Source organism: Poeciliopsis prolifica, unplaced genomic scaffold, assembly GCF_027474105.1.
Source record: "Poeciliopsis prolifica strain line A6 unplaced genomic scaffold, Auburn_PproV2 SCAFFOLD070, whole genome shotgun sequence".
NCBI classification, from domain to species: Eukaryota; Metazoa; Chordata; class Actinopteri; order Cyprinodontiformes; family Poeciliidae; genus Poeciliopsis; species Poeciliopsis prolifica.
In genome coordinates this window covers 1,519,469-1,542,003 of record NW_026562445.1, presented here as the reverse complement: position 1 = coordinate 1,542,003, position 22,535 = coordinate 1,519,469, and the positions used below count along the sequence as shown (strand labels likewise).

The following is a 22,535-nucleotide window of genomic DNA, read 5'->3' as shown; positions in this document are numbered from 1 at the left end:
CGGTCACATGCAGCTGCATTTCATCCGTTAGCTGCTTTCTCAGTGTAAATGTGGACGGCACCATTTATGCGTCTCAAACTTTGACCTCTGTGTTGTTTTGGCTCTCCAGAACATCCAGCTGTTTCTGTCTCAACTGGTTCCTGCAGCTCTTGGACTCCATGTCTTGAGAAATCTCCTCTGTCGTTCCAGCACTTTGTTTGCAGGATTTGCTGAAGTTGTTCTGCATCCACGTCCCTTCACCTCCAGAAACCTTCCGGCCACTACCGCAGCATCATGCTGCCACCACCGTGCTTCACTGTCGCTGCTACTTCATTTCCAGTATTTGCTGTTCATCAGGAGCTTAAACCGACAACAAGTCCATAAAGAGGCTTTCTGTTCTGGGACGACTGCGGAGCCTGGAGGTGACGCTTAAGAGAAACGTGTCACTTTACTAGAGCACAAAAACAATATTTGCTATTCTGATGTTTCATTTCTAAATTTTGGGTGTGTCAGAATAATCTAAATGAACGGAAATAAACATTGAACCATATCGGTCTCTGTGAGATTAACCGATATTTTTCTGAAATCTTTGAATTCGAGCACCAATAAATCTACTTGAGTCGACTTTGCTGTCCTGTGACTGCTTTGATGAAATACGGTTCCTGCTACAGGAGATCCTTCCTGCCCATAACCACCAACGTTTACAAAATAAATCTGTAAGAGGTTTGAATCATATGACTTACAACTAAATTTACTCTTCCTTTGGGATTCATAAACGTTTTTAATTTCACATTTGTCATCTTTACCATGTGCCCTTTGTGGCTGTCTGCTTTACAACTGTTCATTCTGTGGATCAATATATATATATATATATATATATATATATATATATATATATATATATATATATATATATAAATATATATATATATCAGACAAGACCCAAGGTGTAGGTTGTGCAAGGAGGCCCCCTGAGACAGTCCAGCACATCACACACAGCAGGGTGCAAGATACTGGCAGGGAAAGCGTACATGGAGCGACATAACCAAGTGGCAGGCATTGTGTACAGAAACATCTGTGCAGAATATGGACTGCAAACCCGAGATCAAAGTGGGAAACACCCCCAAAGGTGTGGAGAACGCCAGAGCTAAGATCCTGTGGGACTTCCAGATCCAGACAGACAGAATGGTAATGGCGAACCAACCAGACATTGTCGTAGTGGATAAAAATCAGAGGAAAGCCGTTGTGGTAGATGTAGCAATACCAAGTGATTGCAACATCAGGAAAAAGGAGCACGAGAAACTGGAGAAATACCAGGGCCTCAGGGAAGAACTGGAGAGGGCCTGAAGGTGAAGACCACAGTGGTGCCTGTGGTCATCGGGGCCCTCGGGGCAGTAACCCCCAAACTGGAGCAGTGGCTACAACAGATCCCAGGAAACAACATCAGACATCTCAGTCCAGAAATGTGCAGTCCTTGGCACAGCCAAGATACTGCAGAACCCTCAAGCTCCCAGGCCTCTGGTAGAGGACCCGAGCTCAGAGGATAAGAACCACCGCGGTGGGTGAGAGGGAATTTAATTTAATATATGATTTTCACTAGAATGTTTAAAAGTTCTTTGTTATCTCATTTTTAATACCTACTTCTTCTCTATTTTGCCGGAATAGTCAAAATAATCAAACATAAACATTAAATTGTATCAGTCTGCGTGACATCGATTGTTTTCTATTGTTTCCAATTCAATTGCCAAATGAATCCGTTCTTCAGGCTTTCTTGTTGCAGCGCTGTAATTGGCCAGACAGTACCCCTCCGCGCCGCTTGGTGGCGGCAGAGCGCCATCAGGTTCACTGTTCAGCAAAGAAGCAGCAGAACCACGGGTTGGAGCTGCTGTTAGCAGACAGTTAGCTCAGCTTTGCGTTTAGTTTTGCGTCTTCTGCAGCACAAATGGCGGCTCTTCGCGGCTTCAGGGAGTTTCTGACGCAGCGGCTGGCGGCGGCCGGGAGGAAGTGCTTTCTGCGTGTGAGGACACGGTGGGTTCGGTGCGAGGAGCGGAGCCGCCTGCAGCAGAGGATGATCCATGTGATGAAGTCCGAGTTTGATGCGCACAGAGCAGGTAGGGGAATGTGTCAGAGCTGTTCCCGGGTGATGAACCGAAACCGGGATGCAGTCGGTTAGCTTTCTTCCATGATTAGCTTCGCTTTTTAGCTAACCGTCAGTCTGGTCTGCTGCGACCCAAACATTTTCCCCTCGATGGAAGATGCTTTCCTCTGTTTGAGGCTCAAACTGTTTGGTTTGATCAAAGTGAAGTTATTGAACGCCTGAATTCTCTCGTCCCTTTTTCTCTAGACCTCCGAAACAACGTGACGTTAAGAAGAAGAGAAGAGAAAGAAGTTTTGTGCCGATGAGCAGCTTTCTAACGAGGAGAGGAGTTCCACTTCTGACCAGAAGATTAAGAAAGAGGAGGAGGATTCCAGAGGCTACACCCATTAAGGAGAAGACAGGAAGAGAGCCCTGCACCAGCAAACGGGGACAGCAGGTACAGCTGAGAGTGCGAGAGTCAATCTGCTCAGATCTCTGAAACCCGACCCTCCGAAGAAACCTCTGCAGGGCGAAGGCGAGCTTCCTGCGACATTTGTGGACAGGATCTGTCGAAGCTTTGGATCGCCACCTGAGGACTCACACGGGCAGGAAGCCGCTTTCCTGCAAAAGCTGCGGACAAATCTTCCGGCTGCGTCTGTCGCTGCAAGTCCACATGAGAACCCACGTCGGGACGAAGGCGCACGCTTGCAAGACCTGCGGGAAAAGGTTCACACGAAGCGACCATCTTAAACTCCACGCGAGAACCCACGGCGACAAGAAGCTGTACCTCTGCAACGTCTGTGGAAGAAGCGTCGCCGACCCGTCGGCTTTCAGGAGGCACATGACCATCCACACGGACGAGAAACCGCACTCCTGCAAAATCTGCGGTCAGAAGTTCAAACACAGCAACACCCTGCTGTGCCACCGGAGGGCGCACTCGGGCGAGCGGCCGTACGTCTGCCGCTTGTGCGGCAGCAAGTTCGTCAACGCCTCCAAGCTGAACCGACACACGATGACGCACACGGGCGACAAGCCTCACGCCTGCGAGCACTGCGGGAAGAGATTCATCCGCCTGCACCAGATGAAGGACCACGTGAGGAGGCACACCGGGGAGAAACCGTTCCACTGCGACACGTGTGGGAAAAAATTCATCAGCGGCACCGAACTGAGAGCTCACACCAAAACCCACACGGGCGAGACATCGCAGCCGTAGACAAGCTGCGCTCGCTTTGTTGAGAAGGTTTGGATCGGAAACACAAACTTTGGGCCAAAGTCACCATGGAAACACGTTTCTTTGTTTTCACCACCAGTAAAACGGCTGATCTGATGCTTTATAGCCTGGAAGTAAGTCTTTATAAAGAATCATTAACACAATAATCCTGAGCCTGTTTTCTTTTGACAGAGCCAAACAAACCTTTGTTTTCTGTCTGTTTTGTTGTTGATCTTCTTTTCTGAAGTTAATTGAAATAATTTTTTCCTTTGAGGTTAAACAGGAGACATCATAGATCCAGTTTAATCCAGAACTGAATAACAATGATGACTTTAACATTTTATTTTAATTTATTTCTGTTAATTACAAGAGTTTGCTTGCTGTATATTATTTATGCAAAATAAAAAATAAAAAAAAACGTTAAAACCAGTTTGTATTTTTTAGGTTTTATTTGCTCTCGTGGCCTTTATTTGATAGTAAATTGACGGTTAAATGAGAGAAGGGGGAAGACATGGGGCAAAGGTCGCCAGGTCAACCTGGGCCAGCCACAGTGAAGACTGAGGCCTCAGCATGCGGGTTGTGCTGAACCGCTGCTGAACCGCTGCTGAACCACGTCAGCATCAAACTATTTTGTTTTGTTTTTAAGCTGAATTCAATATTCTTGATCGCTTGAACATTTAAATGTATGGAAACTAATTCCACTTATTTTCTTTTGTTAGATATCCAAAAAATTGCTAATCAATTCAATTTTGCTTATTTCCTAATCTTTAATATTTAAACCAAATGGGGGGTCGGAGGTGACACAGGACAGAGGGAAGAAGGAGTAGTTTTTCTACAAATGTGAACTCCATATTTATCAGGCCAAATCATACAGTGCAATACCATATCACTGGTCAATCTATCCACCAAATTGCTATAATTTCCTTTTGTGTTGTATTTATATTCTTTGTTTTGTATTTATATTCTTATTATATTTACTGTGTACCTTGTATTTAATTTGTATTTTTTTGTATTCTTTTGTGTATGCTTACTGTGTGCCACATTTTTGCCTGTGAGCTGCTGGTAACTATAATTTCCTGAGGGAGTCTTCCTAAGGGATCGATAAAGTCAAGTCAAAGTCTCTAAGTCTCTATTGTTTTGACAAAAGACCCTCAGTACTGAACAGAATCAATAAATTAATCTAAAACTGGGTTGGATACTCCTACAGGGATGTTTATCTCCAATTCTTCATAAATTAATCCAGATATTTGTGTGTTAATGTTATAAAATGGATAAATCAATAAACAGTTCGAATCCTTAGTTTGACGTGGTTTTGTTGTTCTTTGCCTCGGCCATAAGAGGGCGACATTGTCTCGGTCATATGAAATTAAATCCAATCATTTGAGCCGATTTATTCTTTAATGCAAGGATTTGATTATAATTTGACCAGAATCGATTATAGATTGTTGTCGGACAACCAGACAAAACAAAATACGATTATTTGTTTTCTATGTTCTGCTCATTTAAACTAACAAATATACTATAAACTAACAAATTTAGTGTAGGAGCTTCTCGAAGAAAGGAAGATTTTTGCACAGTAAAATGGTAAATAATAAAATATCTTTTTGGGCTGAAAAGTTTCTGAAAAGAACCGAAGGAGAAAGAGTTTGAGGTTGAGTTCGTTCTAAATGCGTCATCTGATGCGGTTTATCAAGATGCCCTCTTGGTGCTGCTCGTTTGGACCCAGCTCTTCCCACAGTGAGGCTCTCCGGATCAGAACCGCAGCGGTGGGAACATTAAGATCCACAGTCAAAAGCAGAAGTTCAGATACTCAAGACATTTGAAATAATTCCACTTTTTTGGCTCACATAACAATTAATTTAGTATAATCTGAATGATCCTGATTGGTTTATAGAAAAACTATTAGTTTTTTTATTTCTGTACCAACGCGCTGCATGTTGTCAGCAAAATACTTAAATAATGTATTTTATAAGATTTGAACTTTTAAAGTATTTTACACTTATCAAAAGTCATTTTGTTTTCCTGAAGGTACAAATTACTTAGTAATTTTATTTACTCAACTACATTTCAAACTTTTTTAGTTTTACTCGAGTAAAGCTGTTCATTTTGCACTTCTACTAGAATATTTTCTGTTATTAAAGTTTCTGTTTCTGCTGTTACTGTTGCAGTTTGGTTATATTGCAAGAACTGTTATCAAAAATCAGAGTTTGCTTTAGAAATGTTGATGTTTCCATGAAGCAAATTTATTTGGGAAATTTCAAGATGTGCAGCTGGATGGACTTTGCTCTTTATATATATATAGCAACATTAATATTCTTGTAGCTAAAGCAGGAAAGATGAACACATTTTCTCTTCCTTAAAAAGAACATTTTTGTATATTCCTGCTGATGAAGTTCAAACCTGAGAGACTTTCCTGGGATCCTTAAATATTTATGTGAAGTTGAGTGTTTTGGGTTGTTTTTTTTATTTTTGGTTTTGCTCTCTGGAGATGATTAATCTGTAATTTAAAGTGGTTCTTTTATCTGCAGAAAGAACAGTCACTTCCTGTACCGGCCTCAAGCTCTGATGATTCTCACGCTGGAACCTCAACATGACAAGAAGGAAACATAAACACAAATTTAATACAAATAAGCTCATTTAGGGAGTGTTGATCCAACTTTAAAACATCTACAGAAAAGTTTTTATATTAAATTCTCCATTTTATTGGGTCACAGTGAAACTGACGTCAGGGTTAAAGGTGTTTGGTTTCTCCTACTGTTGGGTTTTTCTTCTTCTCTGGTAGAATGATGATGTCAGGACCTGAAGCGACATGTCTTCCTGTAAAACATTCGACTTTAACATCGGGTTTAAAGTTTGGGTCAAAGTCTACAGGAAATGATTGTGTGGATGTAGAAGATGGAGGTCAGCGACTTCCCGTCACTGTTTCCTGGGAAACACTTGCAGATGGGAATCTCCTCTCTCTCTCTCACACACACACACACACACACACACACACACACACACACACACACACACACACACACACACACACACACACACACACACACACACACACACACACACACACACGTCCTCCCCCTCTGCCCTTCCCAGGCTCTCCACCCAGAACGGCTGACCTTTATTCAAAATGTTGCTCTGAAAACTGAATGTCACCAAATCTGGAGGCCAATAAAGGGAACGTGTTCTTGTTTTTATTTTATTGTTCCAGATGTTAATAAATCTTTAATAAAGGTTATTATAGTGAACTAAAGCTAACAAAATAACAAAAACTCAAATTGAGAAACATTTTCATTCACTGAAATAAAAACAGTACTTAAATGGAGAATGAATACAAATAAATGTAACTTTATTGTGCCGTCATAAAACTAAGACACACAACATTTATATTGTTATAAATTATATAATTGTAGCTATAATTTATGCTTATTAATTTTATTTATTCGCCCGTTGAACTGATGTAAAGTACATTTTTTCTGCAGCAGACGAGCGGTTTTACGTCAGCTGTCGGCGATTTACGACAGTTTGCAACAATTGGAGAAAAACACCAGAATCAGTTCATAATAACTGATAAAACAATAAAGTGAAATCAGTCATTCCCAACAAAATCACCATTTTTCTAATTCTGCACCTAAAATTTACCAAAGAACTGAAAAACTAAAAGTATTTCCAGAACTAATAAAAACTAAAAAAAAAAACTAACTGAATCAGACAAAAAAGTCTCAACAAAATAAAAATAAACTATAATGAAAAATCCAAAGCTATCATAACTCAGGTTCTAAACTGTGTTTGTAATTAATCAAAATGAATCGCATTTCAATTGAAAAATATGTTGGAAAATACAATTTTTGCTGAAAAATAAATAGACATGAGCTCAACAAAAAGGATATTCATTTTTTTATCTGTTATTTTTTTAAATTCAACTATCAGATTGGTGAAAACTATAATACCCATTATAAACACTGACATTAATATAGAGAATATTTAGTCTGAACTCAGTCTGCAGTCGGGGGGCCCAGCATGGCCCCGTGTCTCGCTACGCCCCTGGACCAGGTCGGCAGGTGTTTCTGTTTTTCTTTGTTGTGCTTTAATTCCCACAGAGATCGTCTCTGTAAGGCTGAAGATGTTGGTGAGTCCCATCAGTTTATCATCATTATTATAGTTATTCATGATAAACAGCCCATTGCGCGTCTTGCTGCAGTTTGACCTGCTTGTTTCTGACCTATGAATAATAACATCGCTGAAATCCCCGGTCTGCAGCGCGCGCTCCGCCATCATGAAGGAGATTTTCAACATGTCGCATTTCCTGTCGCCCCAGCTTTTAAAGAAACCGCGAACGGGACGCAAAGATGCGGGAGGACGGGAAGCTTTGACCCGAAATCCTGCGGGTTGGTGTTGAGGTCGGGATTCCTCTGCAGCAGCATCATCATCATCTTCCTCTCGGTAGGCTGACAAGAGAACGTTCTCTGGACGGGAATGACACCAGACTTCATTTAAGAATCACTCTATTTTATTTTTATTATTAAATCTCGGTAAAAACTGCGATTTGAATGAAAACTTAATAAAATGTTTAAAATATGTCCAGTTAGGAGTTAAATTCGGCTCCCATTAAAGGCGCTGATCTGATGCATTTTAGCTGATTTTAATACTAATTTACACTCATTGTCGAAGCTTAAGACTTAAACATTCAGGTTATTTATAGCTCACATATTCAATTCAACCCAAATCAAATGGAACCATCACACATTGTTCTGTTTTTAAGTAAAATGTTTAATTATTTGTATTTAACAGCTATTGTGGTAAATCTGAGTGACGCTGCTGAATGAACGGTTAGTGACAATCTGATCTTTTATTTTCATATTTGCTCTGAACGTGCAGCTTGCATGAGTTCACCCCGCTGACCGCATCCAAGGTCCTCCTGCTCCCCGCGTCCTGCTGCGTGGGATCCTGCTGCGTGAGATCCTGCTGCGTGGGACCCACATTATTATGTTGATTAGAAACATCCGTGTTTCTTTAAAAACCATTCCAGAAAGTGCATTTTATGACTGAAGGTTGGTATAATTTATTTATTGTAATTTTTTTAAAGTAAAATAAATAAAACCTCCAGGAATGATGAGCCAGGCAAACAGCTGTTTTTATAAACGTTATTTGTTGGCCCGCGGGTCAGGACCTGGAGGAGGCCTATTATAAACTCTCTTCTCACCGCCAAACTGGTACAAGTTTGGAAATCTGATACGGGGCAGCATCGCACCAAGTTAGGAGAAATTACACGAACTGGTACCGGAAATGAATAAATTCTTGCCTTCAAAATAAAACAACAACTGATGTAGTGATTTATAAATGCAAAAGTTAAGTGTGAACTTGGATGTGAATATAAAGCTAATATTTCAGAGTTGTAAGTTGGAGAGATCTCTTAGCAACCTGACCCTCAACATCCAACATGGCTGCCATTGCAAACGCAGTAGAAGTATTTAAACATAATTATTAATTACATGCTACCTGATCTGTTTGTGAACAGATCAACCACAGAGAAATAATGTCAGTTAGCTTCAGTCCCTAAAATGAGCTAATTAGCGATGCAGCAATGAGAGACTTGTGGCGGGCAAAGCGAGAGGTGGAATAGAGTCTTACTAGAACTTTACTAGAACCTTATTTTGAATTATTTTATTTTATCAATTCACTATTTAGATGATAAAAATGGTCAAGTAAGTATTAAAAATAAACTCATCATAATTTTGAGCTTTTTTTTAATCAGCTTTTGATTGGCTGCCATCTTGGTTGCTATAGGCAACAGGACATACCTGAATTCGACAGGTACTTTAAAGGACAGTGAAAAAACACATTTTAGCAATTAGCTTTTATTTTCATCACAGTCAGACATTAGATTCTAAATTCAGAAACACTAAATTATAGATTTTCCATTGCCTGAACTGGTCCAAGTTCAAAGTTTAATATTTAAATGTAAAAATTGCCACGTTAGTTAGCAAAGCTATGCTAACATTTTCTTCCAAACATGTTTGGGTAAAACCGAGCAGCTCCTTGTTGGCTAATTGTTTCACCATCAAAACTCTGTGCATATCCACAAAAAGCTTTTTAAGGTGTTTTTACTCTTTTCCTTAAAGCACGAGTTAAGGCTTTTATTCTGAAGGTCGTAGCCGGAAGTTGCTCCTCGTGGGCGTCCTGCCTGGACGCGCGCTCGGCGGCGCGCATTGAGTTGGAGCAGCTGATCTCGCTCTTGACTTCCAGGGCTAAAAATAATCCCTCTGTTAACTCTCCAACTCTGTATTTTGTTTCTTCTTCTTCTCTCTGTCTGCTTCTTTTTAAAACTACATTTCAGCCGGAATGAAACGGCGCCAGTCCGGATAATCCCTTTATTTCCAGGTGAGACTCTTTTCTTATCGGAAGTTTATTAAATTCTCTTAATTTTAGCAACTCTGTTGAGCTAAATGTAAATTAGCTTTGTGGATTATTTAGTTGGTTATTGACGGTAGAACTGCTTATTAATGTTAATTTATCTAACTGTCGTTAAGTTTTATTTATTTAAATTAATTTGCTTTATTAAACTTGGCAAGAGAAAAAGAATAAAGATGGAAACAAAGAGCAGAAAATTTGACTAAAATAATGACAATTTTATGTGATTCAAACAGGAAACTGTTTTGAAATAGTTTAAATAAATTAGATTAGTATCTTATTGATTTTGAAAAAATAAAATTTTCACTTGTAACTTTTCATTGATCTGTTTATTTATGAATAAATAATTTAGATGATGAAAGCAGGAAGAAGTTCAAATTTAAAAAATATGTAGAGAAAAATCCAAAACAATATAATCCGTCCAGTAACACTGATGTTTTTATATATTTGTATATTTCATTAATGTAGATTAAAAATGGCTTCAATCCCTTTGCCACAGTAAAGGATCCAGTGGATCCCTTTGTGTTTTATTGTCTATTGGCAGCAGGTTCTTCTGTTCCAGACGACTTCCTGGTCCAACACACCTGAGCAACATCCTTCGTCCTGCTGATGACATCATCATTTAACTCAGGTGTGTTGAATCAGAGACGGATCTGAACGTTTCACCGACTGACCCCCGATTTACACTGTCCAAAAATAGCTCTGACGGCTTCACACGGCGAGTCTGATGCAGTAAAACGCTGAGCTGACGGGTTTCTGTTTCTGCCAGTCTGACTCCGGGTCTGGGAGGAGCCGATGGCCGCTGGCATGCCGCTGTCGTTTTGTGGCGACAAGGCTCCCAGTGCATACGGCATCAACGATGGAGTGCTCAACAATGGCTGCTTCGTGGACGCCCTCAACCTGGTTCCTCACGTCTTCCTGCTCTTCATCACCTTCCCCATCCTCTTCATTGGTAGGGTTGTCCTCCTCTTCCTCAGGGTTTGGAATGTGTTCAGAATGCTGACAACAGTCTGGATCCTCTGGAGGGGGATCCGGTTCCAGTTGGGTGGGAAGGTGCTGGCGCGTCGGACCAGCTTGGTGTAATCTCCGTCAGGCAGATGTGCAGTTGGTATTAACTTCCTGTTTTTACCCGCCACGCCGGGAGAACTTTAAGCAGCTTTACAGTGTGGCTGAACCAGGATTACTGGAGTTTAGAGATCTGCTGGAGATGAATCAGTTGCTGGAGAAAATATCCGCGATCGAGCCCAGCTTGACATGATGTTGTCGCCTTTAAACGGGCAGCTATGACCTTTAGTTGTCATTAAAATGCTTTACATCTTATGTCAAGTTGGCCACAAGTTGTACTCAGCTAAGAGAAGGACCAACATATTTTTACTCAAAACTCTACAGAGTAACTGATCAAATGATCAATCATTTAATATTTATATTTTGGTCATCAGAAGGACCAAAATATAAAGTTAAGTGGAAATTTTGGTGTTTTAAGGACCAACATGACAATAATTCATATAAGTAACAAAACATTTTAACAAAAAACTTTTTTCCAGATTATTTTAATTCATTGAAAAACTTCTGAAACTTTAACCAAAGCTGCAGGTGTGTATTTGTGTCTGGGTGTTTGCTAATTGCTGCCGGCTAGTCTGAAGGAGCTGAGTGGGGGAGGAGCTGTGCCTCGAAGGCGGGGCTAGGCCCATCCAGGCGTTTTGAACAGCGTTTTTAGAGCATCCATCTTGTCTTCCAGGTTGGGGCAGCCAGAGCTCCAAGGTTCAGATTCATCACAACACGTGGCTTCATTTCCCCGGACACAACATGCGGTGGATCCTCACCTTCCTGCTGCTCTTCGTCCACGTGTGCGAGTTCGCAGAGGGCATCGTCTCCAACACGTCAGTCTGCAGGAGGACTAACATACGGAGGACTTTTTGTTCCCTCATGGATACTGACTGTATTTGCCTTCTTGCAGGACAATGACCTCCAACCATCTCCATCTCTTCATGCCTGCCTTCATGGGTTTCATTGCTGCAACAACATCAGTTGTTTACTACCACAACATCGAGACGTCCAACTTTCCCAAACTGCTGCTGGGTGAGATTTCTCACTATCTGAAGTTAAATCAGATCAAAGTGTTCTTTTGCTTGGTCAGAAATGTATTAATGTCTTTGTGATCATAAGCTTACATCACATAATCTGGCAGAGTTACACAAACACCCCAAAAGAAACAGTTCAGACGTCCACAGAGACAAACAGATTTATTGTTGGAGACATGGTGTATGTAAACTTCTGACCCTCTCACTTTGCTCCCAGTCCTCTTCATCTACTGGGTGTTGGCCTTCATAACCAAGTTCATCAAGCTGTGGAAGTTTGCGGAGTTTGGCATCCGGTTCAAGTACCTGCGGTTCTGCATCACGGCCCTGTTGGTGATGCTTTATGGACTGCTGATGGCCGTGGAGATCAACGTCATCCGAGTCCGGGTTCGCCACAGCATTCCCTCCTGCTCTGGGAGAACCTCAGCAATCTGCTTCTCCACTCTGACTTTCTTCTTTTCTTTGTGTAGAAATACGTTTTCTTCACCAACCCCCAGAAGGTGAAACCGCCGGAGGATCTACAGGATTTAGGCGTCCGCTTCCTGCAGCCGTTCGTCAACCTGCTCTCTAAGGTGCTTCTTATAATTAACTACGCTGAAAAAACACAAAATATCACTTCGTTTTTTTGTCTAGTTTCTCAAAAGAAGACAAAACTAGCTTACAAGTAATTTTTCATGACAATAGAAGAACTGGTTTTAAGTAAATTATTCCTCAATATTAAATACTTTCTCCTCTGGCAAATTATTTCAGTTAAAATATGACATTTTGCACAATTATACAACTGTACATCTTTGCAAAAAATGTCTCAAAACAACAATTTTATAATTTATTGTGAAAACGTCTGAGACAATTTATCATCCATCACAAGTTATCGTGACAGGTCTGCTTTTGAATGGAAAAACAAACTGTGCAAAACATGAATTTTGCATCGTGGGAGCTTTAAAATAAGCATCTAAATCTTGATGAAAAGTTACTTGTAAGTTAGCTTTGTTTTATTTATAGTGTACAAAGATATTTAAGTAGTAAAAACTACTTTTCACATGAGAGTTAAGAATAAAGGAATACTTTGAGAACCTATTTGCTTCCTGAAATGTTGGAGTTTGTTTCTGGTCCATTTTCCCGTCTAGGCGACGTATTGGTGGATGAACCCCCTCATCATTGGCGCCCATAAGAGGCCGATAGAGCTGAAGAAGATCGGGAAGCTGCCCATCGCTATGAGAGCGCTGACCAACTACCTGAGGCTGAAAGACGCCTACGAGGATCAGAGGGTGAGCCGAGCGCCGGTCCGGACCGGGTCCAGATCGGGTCCGGACCGGGTCCATTCCGGGTCCGGACCGGGTCCATTCCGGGTCCATTCCGGGTCCGGACCGGGTCCATTCCGGGTCCAGACCGGGTCCAGTTGTTTCTCCGCCGTAATTCACCCGTTTCACCTCAACGCAGACGGGCGAAGATCCGGACCGACCGCCGTCCATCTGGCGCTCCATGTACCGAGCCTTCGGCCGGCCGATCCTGCTCAGCAGCACCTTCCGGTACCTGGCCGACCTGCTGGGGTTCGCCGGGCCGCTCTGCATCTACGGCATCGTTCGCAACCTGGATGACGACAACAACGACACGTCGGCAAACAAGAACATGGTGAGAGCGACTTTCCTCCTGAGAACCGGCAGTTAATTACATAACTTGAAAATGATCTAAAAACCCCAATATTATCAATAACTCCTGGAACGATTTATCAGTCATCATGTCAGAGCTACTGATGCCGCACTGAGATTTAGTTTCTGCAAAAGTCTTTCTAAATACATGAATATTTACAGCCTCTGCCTTTTTTATATTCCTCATGTAAAAAGATTTTATTGGAGCAGCAAAATCTCATGCTAAAAAAATGTTAAAAAATTGAACCTCTAATTTGAGTTTAATAAGAAAAAACCTCGTTAAGATCAAGATAGCAGAACAATTGATTAATTTAACTGCAACGATCAAGTTTTAATCAGTAATTCATTTTCAGAGCATTTTTAGTTTATTTTATGTTTAAAGTTGAATCTTAAATCAAACTTTTACTTTGAAATCCCAAACTTCCTGTTTGCTGATGGTCTAAAACTGAGACTCATTTCTTTCACACTCCCTTCAAAATGGGAAAGACAAGAGAACATGCCATTCAGTGCATGAACATTTGAATAAATATAACTTGCCAAGTTTTAGTAATTGTTTTTTTTCTGGTTTAAAGAAACGATTTTATTGATTTAAAGTTTTTTAATGAATATATTTATTTGTTCTTTTTTTGTTGACAAAAATAAGGAAAAATAAGTCATTTGGGCCTGTTTCTCTACTTTCCACTTGATTAGAGTTTAGGGCACCATGAACTCTGAAATACCAGGAGATTTAAAAATCCAGTCGCGATGCCAGGAACTGGAACCAAGCCGTTATTGGGTCAACTTTCCAAAACCTGAAGCCATATTTGGATAATTGTTTGCTTCATTTTTAAAAACTTTTGCAGCGTAAACAAGGCGAAGCGGACAGACGGAAAGCAGACTTTAGCGCCTCGTTAGTTCATGCCAGCCTCAGAACGTCGCGGTCGGAGAAGCAGAGCAGACGCTTCTGTGCAGACAGGAAGTTTTCCTGCTGTTGCTTTCTGAGTTTCCTGTCAGGTGTGTTTTAGTGGGTGCAGTTGGGCAGCAGAGACAGAGAGCAGAGCTCTGCATCCCTCTAAACGCTCTCATTTATCTATTCATTTAAAAATACCCAAGTTATCTTTGGGATTAAAATTTGACATGAAATATTAGTGCAACTTGACCTGAAACACGATTATAGAAATCAATAGGGAAATAAAATCTGAAACTAAAATCTAGTTTCTGGTGCAAATAAGATAAAACTAACTTCCTATATCTTTTCAGAAAGATATAGGAGGTAAAAAAATCCTATTGTTCAAATTATGGATTATTTCACTCAAGTGACACAATCTGCCAATAATTAATGTCTTTGCTTAAACCTCCTGTATCTTAACATTTATTTGTTTACATATATTTTAAGTTTACTCAGCCATTTGCACCAGAAACTAGAATAAAAATATTCATTGTTTTTCATGGTCTTTTCCGTGAGTTGTATGATGGGGAATTATGATGGGATTCTGCAATTAAATAAATGTGATCTCAGGATTACTTGAGTCTATATATCAGATCTGAGCAGCTCAGACTGGTTGGATCTTTATTCATTATTTTCATTTGCATTTCAAAGCCCTGCTATTGATAATAATTAGATTCTGATGTGTTGAAAGATTTTATTTTCCTTACTTGTAAAACCGATGCTAAAATAATTTCCCAAGATGCTCAACGTTCCTCATTTAAATTTGTTTTTCATGTATCTCATAAAATTACAACTTTTTTTCTTGTATTATTGACATCCTGTCAAACAAGATGGCCGCCCTGACATCACTTCGAAAAATGGAAACCTAAGTAGTGCGTGGTTGAAAAAAAATACAAACATAAAATCTTCAAAAACAAAACAGTTTTTAACTCAAACATCATGTAAATTGAATGTTTACTTGTTTGTGTTTGCAGGAAAACTATTTCCGCGTTTACTTCATGTACACCACCGAGCTTCTGGAGAACAGCTCCGTCTTGGCCGTTCTCCTCTTCCTGGCTTTAGTCCTGCAGAGAACCTTCCTGCAGGCGTCCTACTACGTCACCATCGAGACGGGCATCAACCTGAGGGGCGCCCTGCTGGTGAGGGACGCGTCAGGGAACTGGAAAATTCAGCCAGAAAACCGTTTTTAACTAGCAAGATTTCTTCAGAATAAGGTGGAGTGTAGCGATGCAACACATGAATGACACAAACTCCGAGACACAACAGATGTTTACCTTTCCTGTGACCGGTTGTTAAAACCTTTAAATATTCCGAATAATTCTTTTAGGATTGTAAACGTGTAAATACTTTGAGGAGGCGTAGAGAACACCTGAGGAGGTTTGGAGCTCCATCTCTCGGCTCGCGACTCGCAGAAACGTTTCGCCGTCATCTGGTCATCCTCAGGTCTGTTTCTATGTTTCATTACCAAGGCGATGATCTACAACAAAATCCTGCGACTGTCCACCTCCAACATGTCGATGGGGGAGATGACTCTGGGGCAGATAAACAACCTGGTTGCCATCGAAACCAACCAGCTGATGTGGTTCCTCTTCCTCTGCCCAAACCTCTGGGCCATGCCTGTACAGGTGAGTCATGGCCGCTTCCCTGACTAACGGCGTCAACCTGAGCTTTAAACGTGGATCTTGCCTGTTCTTGGTTTCAGATTGTGATGGGAGTGATTCTGCTCTACAACTTCCTGAGCTGGAGCGCCCTGGTTGGAGCGTCGGTTATAGTTCTGCTGGCGCCGGTTCAGTACCTCATCGCCACAAAGTTGGCAGAAACACAGAAAAGTGCTCTGGTAAGCAGTAAAATTTAATATTTGTTCAGTTTATGTGCAAAAGTATTCAAACCTCTAAGCTTTTTGCATTTGTCACATCAGAACCACAAACTGAAATAAGTATGAAAATCCATTTTTCTGTCTTGTTCAAACGACTGATGTGAAATCAACCAAACTTTATTGTGAATGGTTTCCAAGCCACAATGGACAATTTTCAGATGTTCTTCCAGCTGATAGCCCAGTAGACTCGGTTTGATTGAGACCATCATCGTCTCTTTGTCTCTGCTCCGAGTCAAACCAACCTGTTCCCCCCTTGGCCTGTGGGGGCGCTGCAGCAAGAACCGACACAAAAACCTCTGAAGACACTGAGCGCAACTTCCCTCTTCACCAAAAGGAAAATGGAGCGGCATCGGATTTTAGCAGTTGAACAATTTCTCCCGCTAGCACATTTGTTTTGTTAATATTTACCCACAATGCCTTGCGCTATAGTCCACTTCCTGCTGTTGGAGCAATCTCTGGTCTGCTTGGTGTTCACATATGGATTCAAACTGAACCAGAATTCACTTCAACTGATCCCAGATTTCACAGAAGGATTAGAGTCTTTTTTTAAATTATTTTTTATCTTATAAATACATTTGTGAAGCACTTTCTGTTATTCTCCAGCAGGAGTCAGAAACCTGAAAGAAATGCAAGCAGTAGAACTGCTTAAACACATGCATGTTTCTGGTACGCCTGTTCATCTGATGCAACATTATCAGACAACATCGATGGACAACAAAGACGCTTCTCTGGTCCAACTGGGTTTTAATTTCTGCTTTAAACCAAACTGATTGGTCGCTAGAAAAGACTATCAGCCTTTCAGTGCAGCTATTCAAGCTTGAAGTAGCATCTCAATGCTAAACATGCAACTAATGCTAATGTCAGCATCAACAGTCCACATTTCTAAACAAGCTCCATGACGGATCGGGGCTTCCTGAAACTCTGGAAATGGATATTAAACTGTGACTGTGTCTCGATCCTGTCCTGCAGGAACACTCCACAGACCGTCTGAAACAGACCACAGAGATCCTGAAGGGCATAAAGCTGCTGAAGCTCTACGCCTGGGAGGATATCTTCTGCGACAGCGTGGAGCAAACCAGAGGCAAAGAACTCACCAGCCTCAGGACGTTTGCTTTCTACACCTCCATGTCCAGTAAGACAGCAAACTGAAGCTTCAGGCATTATCTGGTAGTCGCTCAGACGGCTCTAATGAGACGTTTTCTTCAAACTTTAGCTTTTTTTACACAAAGTTGGATTTCATCTCCTATAACATTTAATAAAAAGAATTGAGAATGGCCTAATGAGTGACATTCAGCAACAGTGACGAGAAATATGTTTGTATGAGTCAAGGTGAGGCTTGATGGTTTCACTGCCGGAGGAACGACGGACGACTACCGATTAAAACCTTAACGGATGGTTAAAACTTGTTCCCATAAGAAAACGAATCTTTGTGTCAGGTTTTAACCGTCCAGCATTTCACTTGAGGTAAAGGATGTTTTTCCTCTCGGTTGTCTGGTAGATTTGGGGAGAAAATGGCATCATCTGCTCCACCTGTAGCTGCTGCGGTTCTGTTTCTCTCTGCTCTGAGGAAAACCAACCAGTTCCCCTCCTGGCCTGTGGGGGCGCTGTGCTTCCTGCTTTTGAAGCGGTCTCCAGTCTGCTTGGTGGTGACACTCAAACCGAACCGAAACACTTTAACCAAATCAGACCGAGCTTTGACCTCACAAACCGAACCGGATTTTTTAGGCAAACGGACTGGAGTCGTGTTGAAGTGGAATAAACTCGGCTTGCCAAGTCGTCGTCCGCCTTTGTTCCCCTGCTGGTCCAGTTGGGGCGGCGTTCTTTGTCCTGAAAGCCTCACCTTGACTCCACTGGACTCATAATCTGGTGCTGAAGTGGAAAAACGAACCAACAGTCAGGCTTGGTCCATCATAAGAACTGGTCGTCCCAAAGCTCAATCCTTTAGAAAATGTGTTTATTCCAGCAGTCGGGTTTGTCCCAGAAATCCATCCAGTTTAAATGAACCGATTTATTGGTGAAACAGACGGATGACAGAGATTCCTCGTGTTGTGGATGATATATGCTCTTCTTTTTGCAGTTTTCATGAATGCTGCTATTCCCATTGCTGCTGTTCTTGCTGTAAGTTTAATTATTTCATATTTTGATATGAGCAGCAGTGCAGCTTATGCACCATGAATCAGAGGTGGAATCTGAATTTCTTCTTTTCCAGACGTTTGGGGTTCATCACTTCCTGACCAGCAGCATTCCCAGTCCTTCTCAAGCCTTTGCAGCGCTGGCGCTGTTCCACATCCTGGTGACGCCGCTCTTCCTGCTCTCCACTGTGGTCCGGTTTGCGGTGAAAGCTCTGGTCAGGTGAGAGTTTTACTGGTGAAGGCAGCAGGTCTGGTTGTTCTGGACGTTACCAAACATGGAGATGTTTCAGCTGCTGCATCCACTGAATGGAAAAGCTGACATCAGAGAGCAGAAACTCTAAACTCCTGAGAGATTGCTGGTATTAAACTCTTACCGTTCACACTTCTCATAGATCAGTGTGTGTGTGTGTGTGTTTCCCTGAAGTGTCCAGAAGCTTGGTGAGTTTCTCCAGAGCGATGAAATCGGGGACGACAGCTGGAGAAATGGAGATATATCAGTTCCCCTGGACGTAGGGAAGAAACACCTGGGGATGGTGAGCACTACTCTTAAAAGATTATTCAGAAAACTAGCAAGTGTGGCTTTCAGGTTTTGATTTAGAGTCGGAAATTAGAGCTTTGCCTCCAGTTCTCATTGTTGAGTTTTGTTTCATCGTCAAAAAACAGTCAAAATTTTTTTTTATCTTGTCACTAAATGATTTAAATTATTGCACTTGTCCATGTTTTTTCAGTTTATGCATTAATGGTAAAGACTTTTGTTTTGTGGTGATTGTTTAACCATCTTTTAAAGACCAAAGCCATCAACAGGAAGCAGCCGATGCGCTACCAGATGGACAACTACGAGCAGCCGAGCCGGCGGGCGATGAGACCCACCGAGACGGAGGATGTGGCCGTAAAGGTGAGGGTCAAAGTTCAGCAGCTCTGAAAGGGTCAAAGCTTACACAGCAAACAAAAACTAAACTCTTTGTTCAGTTTTCAAGAGTAGAAATGATGATCACCGAGGGCAGGGAAAGGAAAAACGCAGTTTGAAAGAAGAATTGATCGTTCAGTTTTTACCACTGGACCCAATTATGCTAGGAAATGATTTTTAATTATTTTAAACCTTTTAAATCTCATGACTCTCATGGCAAGAAGTAAATTACCAAACAATTAGAGTCAAAACTGTCTTGATTGGTAAAGTGACTGAAAATTGGTCTAAAAATAAAATGAAATAAATAAATACAGATGATAATAATAATAACAAAAAAAGTTGGATTGATAACTTCACTAAAATTAATTAAATGACCAAAAAAACAGAAAAGCAGTTTTGTAACTTTGCTAAAAGCTGCTTGATCGGTAACAAGACTGAATGATAAATAAGAATAAAATTAAAACAAAAAAATAACCAAAAAGCTGAAGACAGTTTGATTGGAAACTTTTTCAAATTATTAAATAAATAAAAACAGGGAAAATTTTTAGCATTTTTTGCAGCTTGTCATGTTAAGAGCGCGCCAACATGTACTGTTGAAACATGTAAAAAGGGCGTAAACACGTGACTTTGCATGTGTTGTGTTTGTGCGTGGCCTCGCACAGGAAATGCAGAATTCACACGAGAATCGGTTGCCCCTCGAAGGGTCTTGTCAAAGTGTCCAGATTTTGTAAACGCTTCCCTTCCTGTCCCCTCCCTGCGGAGCGACGCTCCTGTCCAGACGGTCTGCTGCTGCTTCGCCTTTCTGTTCACATCAACGCTCAGCAGGAAAATCATCCCGCCGTTCAGGCCTGAAACGATTCATCGGCTTATTTCTGATTAATCGGTTATTGAAATAATTGTCAACTAATTTAGTGATCAACTCATCTAGAGTACACAAACTCAAAACTAGTGGTGATGTAAACATTTTTTCTTTAAGTTAAAAATCTTTGTAAATATGGTTTTGCCAAAACTTTTCACATTTCTGCTTCACCTGGTTCAGATTCACTAAATAAATGCCATATTTTTACTTTTTAGGCAATAAAATGTTTATTTTCTGTTTTTAAAACTGGATTCAGTTATTTGTTTATTTGTAACTTTTAATGTTTTTCTAATATTGTGTGAAAAAAAGATGCTTATGTGGTTGAAAAGTCTGAAGAATGAGACATTTTAAATCCGATTAATCATCAGAATAATAAATACTAAATGAATATGAGCAGAAATAGGAACGGTTTTAGTTTTTTCTACTTATTAAGGAGGATTTTCCAGCTTGTATTGGATTATTTCCTGTTGGTGTAATAAGATTGAATCCTGGTCAAACCCTGAACTCGTTTTCTGACTTCAGTCGCACTTTGTTACATGTTCTCCTCATTTTCCTGTTTTCCTTAATTTTTCCCATGGGAGCTCTGACACCAGTCTGTGATGTCCACTATGTTTGTTATTGTTCATTATCTGTGGGTGTTCTGGTTTTTATGTTTTTATTAACACAAAATTTATAAAAATCAGAAAAATAACCAAAATCAGTTCATCTGTCCCTGCACTTTCTACATGTGCATCAAATGTGACCTGATATATTTAAATCTTTCCCCAAATCAAACAAAAACAAACTCCAAGCAGCTTATCGTGAGTGTTTCCCTCACAGAAACAAAAGATGCTGCTTTCTCTGGATTCCTGCTGGGACCAGTAACATGTGGCGAGGGTAACTGGAATAAAAAACCTGGGGGGGGATTTGTTAGATAAAATAAACATAAAAATAAACACGTGAAAGCAACAGATGGGAGGAATGTAAACAGTGTGTGAGCAGCAGGAAGGACTGTTGCTGCAGTCCTTCACTCCCTTTAACGAGTTTATGGAGGTCTGACCAAATGTTCTGGAACCGTTCTGGGGTTGTCAGGTAACGGTGCCCATAAATGTGACTTAATAAATGGGAGGTTTTTGAAAAGGCTAACATAAAAAATAATTGATTTATTGCCAATAAATGGCTGCGTGGTTTTCTGTTTTTGGAAGCAGTGAAGACCTAAAGAGCAGCAAAAAAATGGGAATTTTATATAATTGGTCCAATTTAAAAATTATGTCACACTTCAGGTGTTATCATAATTGTTCGATATCCATTTTAGAAATAATATGCAGAAATAAAACACAAAGAAATCCTCCTGCTGCTGAATATTAATGGTTAGGATCTATTAAATGTGCCAACTCATCCTTTTATTACATTCATTATGTGCTGAAATGCTTTTAAAGGCTAATATAGTAAATAAAGAAAAATAATACAACTTCATGTATGTAGGAACTTTTACTGCTTTTTATGTTTTAGTCAAGTTAGTTTCAGCATTTTGTCAGCATAGGAATGTGGAAATGGTTTAATAAGGTGAAATACTGTATTTGTTTCCATTTGTTGTAATTGTTTTTAAGCTGTATTGCAGCTATTGGACTGAAAATGAATGAAATGAGCCAAAGTCCAAAGAAAAACTGTGAAAACCTTTTAGAAGGAAAATATAAAGGTCAAGATGAACATTAAATAATCTGGTTTTTACTTTTTAATGTTAAAATGAATAAACATTTCTGGCTTTCTGCATTATCATGTAACTGATGAAAGTCAATGAACTTTATTTCTGCCAGATTCGCTGGTATTTTTTGCAGGACTTGCTGACAGCTGTTTGTTTTCCCCCGTGTTGTGAACGCAGTACGTGTCAGTCCTTGTGTCAAGCTGTTATCCAACCACCGTCCACTCCTGTGAACTCGCTCACAGGACTTCTTAAACTCGGGTCGGGTCGTGTGCTTTGCTCTTGTAGGTCAGTGTGTAACTGTGAAACGGCACGTCTGCAGGCTGAGACATCTGCTGTTGCTACAAAATGTCTCCAAAACGATGCAGTCACAGTTTGCTTCGCCTCTGTTTCCGTCCAGGTGAGCAACGGCTCCTTCACCTGGGGAAACAACCAGCTGACCCTGTCAGACATCAACATACGCATCCCCACAGGTCAGCCTCTATTTCTGCTTTAAAAATTCATCCTCATCAAGCCCTCACTGTTGTCTCTAAGCTTGGCTTCTCCACAACACAGTAACGTCAGTTTAACGCTGTGGAGCACGGCGGTGGAGGGCTGATGTTGATTTTATTTAAACTGCAAGATGTTTAAATAAAAACAAGCTTTTTCATTTAGATTTGATGAGAAAATTAAACGTTTTAGAACCGCTTTTTGAAATTAGCAAGTTGGTTTGTTTGGGTTTTAAAATAACTTTCTATCCTGGAGTCAAAAG

At 40.6% G+C, this 22,535-nt stretch overlaps 1 protein-coding gene across 8 annotated transcripts in view; it reads left to right on the top strand.

Annotated features, from left to right (window-relative positions):
* Nucleotides 1–7,288: 7,288 nt before the first annotated feature.
* abcc9 (ATP-binding cassette, sub-family C (CFTR/MRP), member 9) overlaps nucleotides 7,289–22,535 on the top strand; it is a 38,786-nt gene continuing 23,539 nt past the window's right edge. For 7 of the 8 annotated variants that reach the window (XR_008604798.1, XM_055020714.1, XM_055020713.1 and 4 more), the window contains exons 1-21: nucleotides 7,289–7,392; nucleotides 7,582–7,706; nucleotides 8,142–8,314; nucleotides 9,601–9,644; nucleotides 10,222–10,305; nucleotides 10,444–10,626; nucleotides 11,413–11,554; nucleotides 11,632–11,753; nucleotides 11,973–12,139; nucleotides 12,223–12,324; nucleotides 12,880–13,020; nucleotides 13,193–13,384; nucleotides 15,304–15,468; nucleotides 15,799–15,954; nucleotides 16,032–16,166; nucleotides 17,175–17,337; nucleotides 18,283–18,323; nucleotides 18,415–18,557; nucleotides 18,762–18,870; nucleotides 19,125–19,232; nucleotides 22,185–22,257. Coding sequence is in view for 7 of the 8 variants with exons in the window: in XM_055020714.1 (XP_054876689.1) it covers nucleotides 10,470–10,626; nucleotides 11,413–11,554; nucleotides 11,632–11,753; nucleotides 11,973–12,139; nucleotides 12,223–12,324; nucleotides 12,880–13,020; nucleotides 13,193–13,384; nucleotides 15,304–15,468; nucleotides 15,799–15,954; nucleotides 16,032–16,166; nucleotides 17,175–17,337; nucleotides 18,283–18,323; nucleotides 18,415–18,557; nucleotides 18,762–18,870; nucleotides 19,125–19,232; nucleotides 22,185–22,257 (2,116 nt within the window). In the remaining variant the exon portion in view is untranslated. Of the gene's footprint in view, nucleotides 7,393–7,581; nucleotides 7,707–8,141; nucleotides 8,315–9,600; nucleotides 9,645–10,218; nucleotides 10,306–10,443; nucleotides 10,627–11,412; nucleotides 11,555–11,631; nucleotides 11,754–11,972; nucleotides 12,140–12,222; nucleotides 12,325–12,879; nucleotides 13,021–13,192; nucleotides 13,385–15,303; nucleotides 15,469–15,798; nucleotides 15,955–16,031; nucleotides 16,167–17,174; nucleotides 17,338–18,282; nucleotides 18,324–18,414; nucleotides 18,558–18,761; nucleotides 18,871–19,124; nucleotides 19,233–22,184; nucleotides 22,258–22,535 lie in introns of all 8 variants that reach the window. The other variant, XM_055020712.1, reaches the window with a different exon arrangement.